Source organism: Chiloscyllium plagiosum, chromosome 30, assembly GCF_004010195.1.
Source record: "Chiloscyllium plagiosum isolate BGI_BamShark_2017 chromosome 30, ASM401019v2, whole genome shotgun sequence".
Classification (NCBI taxonomy): domain Eukaryota; kingdom Metazoa; phylum Chordata; class Chondrichthyes; order Orectolobiformes; family Hemiscylliidae; genus Chiloscyllium; species Chiloscyllium plagiosum.
The window spans coordinates 34,097,183-34,104,665 of NC_057739.1; the positions used below are offsets into that span (position 1 = coordinate 34,097,183).

The 7,483-nt window shown below is 45.9% G+C and overlaps 1 protein-coding gene across 1 annotated transcript in view; it reads right to left on the minus strand.

Annotated features, from left to right (window-relative positions):
- The window catches only part of stom (stomatin), a 53,861-nt gene extending 53,606 nt beyond the window's left edge, over positions 1-255 (minus strand). Inside the window, exon 1 of the mRNA XM_043720306.1 lies at positions 87-255. Coding sequence (XP_043576241.1) covers positions 87-234 — 148 coding nt within the window. The 5' untranslated portion in view covers positions 235-255. The remainder of the gene's footprint in view (positions 1-86) is intronic.
- Positions 256-7,483: the final 7,228 nt, after the last annotated feature.

Consider the following 7,483-nt stretch of genomic DNA (forward strand, 5'->3'; position numbering starts at 1 on the left):
CTCCCCCCTCCCCTCCATGTTACAGTCTCCCCTCCCCTCCATGTTACAGTCTCTCCCCCCGGGTGTTAGAGGGCGGACGGTGTAACCTTTTTCATCGACGCGCCGAGCTTTGATCTGATCTGATTCATCCGCTTCCATCGCCGCTGGGATCTGCCCGCTCTCCGGGATCACTCTGTTAGACACAAACGGCCGGGAGGAGGGACTCCACTTGCTTTCCTTCTCCGCCAGGGACATTTACTCTCCAGCCCCGCGTCACTGCTGGTCCCTCCCTCTGGGCTGGACTTAACCTCCATCTCCTCCTTACCCTTACTCTCCACCTCCCTCCTCCTTACTCCCCTCCCTCATCCTTCTCCTTACTCCCCTCCCTCCACCTCCATGTCCCTTCCCTTCATCCTCACACCTCCCAATCTTCCTCCTCCTCAATTTCCTTTCCTCTCAATCTCAAATACCCTCCCTCACCTCACCCTCCCCATCCTCATTCTCTCCCACACCCTCTCCCTTACACTTCCCTCTCCCACCCGAGCATTTCTGACATCTTCTCCCTGACCCTCTCTGACACACTGTCCCTTTCCAACACCCTGACCCTCTCCAATACATTGTCCCTCTCTGACAGCCTCTTGAGTCACAGGCCCTTAAACAAAGGAAAATGAATGTGACCCAGCACTGACTGTGTGTGGTAGAGAGAGATGGCAATTGTGGTTTAAGGCCCTGTCATCGCTGTGTCAAATATATTTTCCTTTTTTTTCTGTTGTGATCATTATGGTGTCAGCTGATAATATAAGTCACATCCTAATTGTTCCTAAAATACACATTTGATGACATTTAACTGTTCTCCTCACCACACACCACTGACATCTACTCCCCCAAAAAGTTCAAAGTTTGTTTTGCTTCACTCCAATTCATGAAAAATAAAGACTTGCATTTATATAGCACCTCATCAGACATTGTATAGCACTTTACAGCCACTTGTGTGTTCCTTGAAGTGTAGTGATAATGTAGGTTATAACAGCAGCTAAAATGCATTCAGTGGACTCAAACAGCAACGTGATCACACACTGGGTAATCTATGTGGTATTGACTGAAGGATAAATATTGGTCAGGGCACTGGGGGCAACTTCCCTACTCTTCCTCTGTTTAATATTTCAATCCAAACCTCCAACAGTGCAGCACTCCTTCAGTACCATACTGCCAAGGAAGCCTGGGTTTTCTTTGTGCTGAGGGGAGTGTGAAACCTTGTGATCCAACTGCGGCTGATGGTAGGATGAGATTGCTCTGAAGCCAAATAAGACATAATGGATAAACTCATCAGTATTTACTCACTGGTTAAAAAAAAAACCTCAGTGTTTATTATCAGAAAATGTTGGACATTACACAGCAGACCAGAGAGAAATTTATATTAATATTTCAAATTAAGAGGCACCATGCCAGATCCACACCTTTCATTCTGATTGATGTTGCCGCTGTGGGAGCTCCTGTTGTTGAGTTACTGTCCTTATCTCTAGGTCTAGAAGTTCTGAATTTGAGTCCCACACCAGGACTTGTTGGTCAGGAAAGATGCACTTATAGCGTAGCTAAGCAGGTTGACTGTCACCCTGTAAATGCTTCCAAGTTGGCGAGAGAGTTTGCTGCTGTAGAAGGGAATGGTAGCCATATCAGATTAACTCTTTCTCTGTCTCCACAGATGCTGCCAGACCTGCTGAGATTCTCCAGCTTTGTCTACTTCAGGCTTCCAGCATCTGTAATATTTTGTATTTATTCAAACGCTTTTCTCTCCAACAGGATCTCCATTTTAATCTTTTGGTTTGGTCACCTTCTTTGCTTTCTATTTCCCTCCTGGCATTCGAAAAAGTGTTTGCTAAAACTTGCTTTCACAGCCTCGGCTCCTTCATCAATGATTTACCCCATCAGGAAATAGAACATAGAAAAGTATAGCACAGAAGAGGCCCCTAGGCCCACGATGTTGTGCCAAGGTTTAATCCTAATGTAAAATATAATAACTTAACCTATGCACCCCTCAACTCACTGCTATCCATGTGCAGGTCCAGCAGTCGCTTAAGTGTCCCTAATGACTCTGCTTCCACCGCCACAGCTGGCAACGCATTCCATGCATTCACAACTCTCTGCGTAAAGAACCTAACTCTGATGTCTCCTCTATACCTTTCTCCTAATATCTTAAAACTATGACCCCTCGTATAGTCAATCCTGCCCTGGAGAAAAGTCTCTGGCTAGTGACTCTATCCATTCCTCTCATTATCTTGTATACCTCGATCAGGTCTCTTCTCTTCCTCCTTCTCTCCAGAGAGAAAGGTCCGAGCTTTTTCAACCTTTCTTCATAAGGCAAGCCCTCCAGTCCAGGCAGCATCCTGGTAAACCTTCTTTGCACCCTGTCCAAAGTCTCTATATCTTTCCTATAGTAGAGCAACCAGAACTGGACGCAATATTCCAAGTGTGTCCTCACCAGGGACTCGTAGAGCTGTAGCAAAACTTCGCAGCTCTTAAACTCGATCCCCCTGTTAATAAAAGCCAATACACCGTTTGCTTTCTTGGGTGGCAACTTTGAGGAATCTAGGTACTTGCACACCCAGATCCCTCTGTTCCTCCACACTGCCAAGAATCCTGTCTTTAATCCTATATTCAGCATTCGAGTTCGACCTTCCAAAATGCATCAGTTCACATTCATCCAGGTCGAACTCCATCTGCCACTTCTCAGCCCAGCTCTGCATCCTGTCTATGTCGCGCTGCAGCCTGCAATAGCCCTCGATACTATCAATGGCACCTCCAACCTTTGTGTCACCTGCAAATTTACTAACCTCCTCATCTAAGTCAGTTATAAAAACTACAAAGAGCAGAGGCCCAAGAACAGGGCCTTGCGGGACCCCACTCATCACTGACCTCCTAGCAGAATACTTTCCATCTACAACCCCTCTCTGCCTTCTGTCAGCCAACTAATTCTGAATCCAGATAGCCAAATCTTCTTGTATCCCATACTTCCTGACTTTATGAATGAGCCTACCATGGGGAACTTTATCAAATGCCTTGCTGAAGTTCATATACACCAAATCCATTGCTCGACCTTTGTCGACCTGTCTTGTCACCTCTTCAAAGAACTCAATAAGATTTGTGAAGCATGACCTGTCCCTCACAAAGCCATGCTGACTGCCTTTAATCACGCTTTGCTTTGCCAAATAGTCATAAATCCTATCCCTCAGAATTCTTTCCAAAACTTTGCTGACCACGGACGTAAGACAGACTGGTCTGTAATTGCCAGTGATTTCCCTATTGCCCTTCTTGAAAAGAGGAACAATATTCGCCTCCTTCCAATCCTCCGGTACGACTCCTGTGGAGAGTGAGGAGGCAAATAACCTCTCCAGCGGCTTAGCAACCTCCTTTCTCACTTCCCGGAGCAGCCTAGGATAAATCTGGTCTGGCCCTGGGGACTTATCAATTTTAATGTTTTCCAAAATTTCCAGCCCATCAACTTCATCAATCTTAATCTGATCAAGACTGTATTCCAACTCCTCAAAGATTTCATTCACAACAAGGTCCCTTTCCTTAGTGAAAACCAAAGCAAAATACTCATTTAGGGCTTCCCCTATCTGCTCAGACTCCACGCACAAGTTCCCTCCACTATCCCTGATCGGCCCTACCTTCTCCCTGATCATTCTCTTATTCCTCACGTATGAGTAAAATGCCTTTGGGTTCTCCCTAATCCTTCTTGCTAAGCCTTTTTCGTGCCCCCTCCCGGCTTTCCTCAGTCCATTTCTGAGCTCCCTTCTAGCAAGCTTGTAATCTTCTAAAGCTGTGCTAGATCTTTGCTTCCTCCACCTTACGTAAGCTGCCTTCTTTCTTTTGACGAGAAACTCCTCTGTTCTCATCATTCAAGGTTCCTTAATCCTACCCCTTCTTACCTGTCTCAGAGGAACAAATTCGTGCATCACTCACAACAACTGCTCCTTAAATAGTCTCCACATGTCTGCTGTGCCCTTTCTGTGGAACAATTGCTCCCAGTCTGTACTTCCCAATTCCTGTCTGATAGCGTCATAATTTCCTTTTCCCCAATTAAATACCTTCCCTCGGTAACTGCTCCTTTCCCTCTCCAAGGCTATGGTAAATGTGAGGCAGTTGTGATCACTGTCACCAAAGTGTTCTCCCACGGCAAGATCTGCCACCTGTCCTGGCTCATTGCCGAGCATCAAATCCAAAATGGCCTCTCCCATCGTTGGTCTACATAAAGCAGAGGACAGGTTGATGGTATGGGTGTGTATCCTGCTGTACCTGTGCAATCTTTGGGTTCTGTAGGTGCTCATAAAATAGAACCCTCATTAATTAATGCTTTAATGGATTAAAATATCATAAGCTCTCAAGATTTAAATACTGATTTGTGATTTACTGCTCCCAATATTATATAAATCACATTAAATTTTGTATCCATTAACTCTTAAAATAAATCAACCTATTATCATGACAAATTCTTCCACTTATTCCCATATCGCACAAAGGATGGTATTCAAATATCAGCAATATTATTTGTTGTTCATCATATTTGCACCACTATTTTAAATATTGCAGAGTATCAACATAAAATATACTGCAAAAAGGAAGACTATCAATTAAATAAAACATGTACAAACTAATAATATTTCTAAAACTGGCTTTAATCTCATTCCTCACCTGAGGCATGGTGACCTTCAGGTTCAACTCATCATCAGTTGTCTCTGCCTCTCATGAGAAAAACAGCCTACCATCTTCTGGGACTATGGCAACTCTACCTTTCCACAAATGATGTTCATCAGACCTTCAATATTAATAACTAGTTCAGCAAAGGGATAGAAAGTACTGTGCTTTCAGTATGTTGTTGTGCCGTGACCTTCCAATCATGGAGTCAGCATACCATAGCCTGAAAATACTATTGCCAGTATGAGCAGGTAATGTCCACTGAATTAAGGAAAGTGTAGTGACTGTAATGAGGTCAGCCAGGAGAACCTCATAGAATATGAATTCCCTGATTGGGGTTGTTAATATGGTCCAATAAGACAGCCCTGTTTGATAAAGAAGTACAGGAGTGCTAAAGATTCTGCTCATGCTGAGAGCTTGCTCTGAGGGAGCTGGATCACTGTCAAGGACTCTCCACATGTAGATAAAGGGTAATTTAGTGACGGCATACTGGCTTCTCTGGAGTTATTTCAGTGGCGATGAAAGAAAAGCACGCTCCTGAAGAAACTGGCTCACAATGTCATCTTTGAGTTGGGGTAAGCATTTCTGACATCATACTGTTATTTGGGAAGCTTGACTTGCTCAATCCTGTTGTGAAAGACTGGGCCTAGAATGTGGAAAGAATGTGCTATTTTTCCTGGCAGATGACTTTGCGGCAGAGGAAAAAAATGAGTAATTCTCCTGACAGCTTGTGGACCCATAGCCTTTTTGGTTATTAGGAGACTAATTTTCCCTGAAGCAATGAATATTAAAACTAGTCAAGAATTGACAGATATAACTAAGGAATATTATGAACCCAGGCTTCCTCTGATTCTGAGAATCAGAGGCAGTTTGAGAACCAGGGGAATCCATATCGGGATTTGTGACTGACTGGCTTATGATCACCGGCAAAGGCAAGTGATTTTAGTTCAACCCTGAATGAGTTTGGATTTATGATGTAATGATGCAAAAGCCCCTATTAGCTAAAGCCCAGCTGGACTTCAAACAGGCTTTATCATTGGGAAATGCAGCAAGTGGAGTGTATGAGTTGCAGGGTATTCTAATGGAAGTGGACACCTTCGCCAGTCCAACTGAGCTTGGGGAAGACCACTTGATTGAAGAAAATTGCATAGCCTCACTCAGGACTTATCCTGAACATAGGGAATCTAAGTCAGCCCATAGCAAAACCCGAAGCAAAGCCAAGCCTTGGCCAAATGGTTAAAATTTTCTTCAGGATCCAGGCTGGTGAGCCATTGTATTTGCAACAGCAACAGAGCCCCACTAGATGTAAAGTGAGTAAGAGAACTCACCAGCTGGTATCCAGGACAGTGCACACCCTGGAAAGTTTACCTACATCTGGTTTGGAACTTGCTTAGCAACATCCAAATCAGAACCAATCAAAATAAATGTCTGGTTAAATGGTCACCCGGTTCTAATGGAGAGTCATATCAGTGATTGTAGAACAGTCTTTGACAAAATTTGCTCTGGATTCCAATCCTTAAGTTTACACAAGACCCCGGCTAGACCGAGAACCTAATACCGGGGAATCATTACAGATTAACGGTACAACTTCTGTTCCGGTCTCTAATGAGAAGCAACCGGTTCAGTTTCCACTGATTGGAATAAAAAGTTCGGACCCAAGCCTGATGGGACGAAATTGGTTGAGAAACATTCACCTAGATTGGCTTTATGTTTTTCAATTTTAAAAATTGCTGCCTGAGTGACATCCTAATTTTCGAGGAGAAAGTGAGATCTGCAGATGCTGGAGATCAAAGTTGAAATTTTATTGCTGGAACAGCACAGCAGGTCAGGCAGCATCCAGGGAACAGGAGATTCGACGTTTCGGGCACAGGCCCTTCTTCAGGAATGAGCAGAGAGTGTTCAGCAGGAGAAGATAAAAGGTAGGGAGGAGGAACTTGGAGGAGGGGCGTTGGAAATGTGATAGGTGGAAAGAGGTAAAGGTGAAGGTGATAGGTCGGAGTAGGGTGGAGGCGGAGAGGGCAAGAAGAAGACTGCAGGGCAGGAAGGCGGTGCCGGGCTGGAAGGATCCGGCGGAGACAAGGTGGGGGGAGGGGGGAGGAAGAAACTGGTGAAGTCCAAGTTCATCCCCTGCGGTTGGAGGGCTCCCAGTCGGAAGATAAGACGCTCCTCCTCCGACCATCGGGTTGTTGTGGTTTGGCGGTGGATGAGTCCAATGACCTGCATATCCTCGGTGGAGTGGGAGGAGGAGTTGAAATGCTGTGCTACAGGGTGGTTGGGTTGGTTCGTCCGAGTGGCCCAGAGGTGCTCTCTGAATCACTCCGCAAGTAGGCGGCCTGTCTCCCCAATATAGAGGAGGCCACACCGGCTGCAGCGGATGCAGTAGATGATGTGGGTGGAGGTGCAGGTGAATCTGTGGCGGATATGGAAGTTTCCCTTGGGGCCGTGGAGAGAAGTGAGGGGGGAGGTGTGGGCGCAAGTGTTGCACCTCCGGCGGTTGCAAGGGAAGGTGCCGGGAGTGGAGGTTGGAACCAACCCAATCACCCTGTAGCACAGCATTTCAACTCCCCCTCCCACTCCACCGAGGATATGCAGGTCATTGGACTCATCCACCGCCAAACCACAACAACCCGACGGTCGGAGGAGGAGCGTCTTATCTTCCGACTGGGAACACTCCAACCACAGGGGATGAACTTGGACTTCACCAGTTTCTTCATCCCCCCTCCCCCCACCTTGTCTCAGCCGAATCCCTCCAGCCCGGCACCGCCTTCCTGACCTACAGTCTTCTTCTTGACCTCTCCGCCCCCACCCT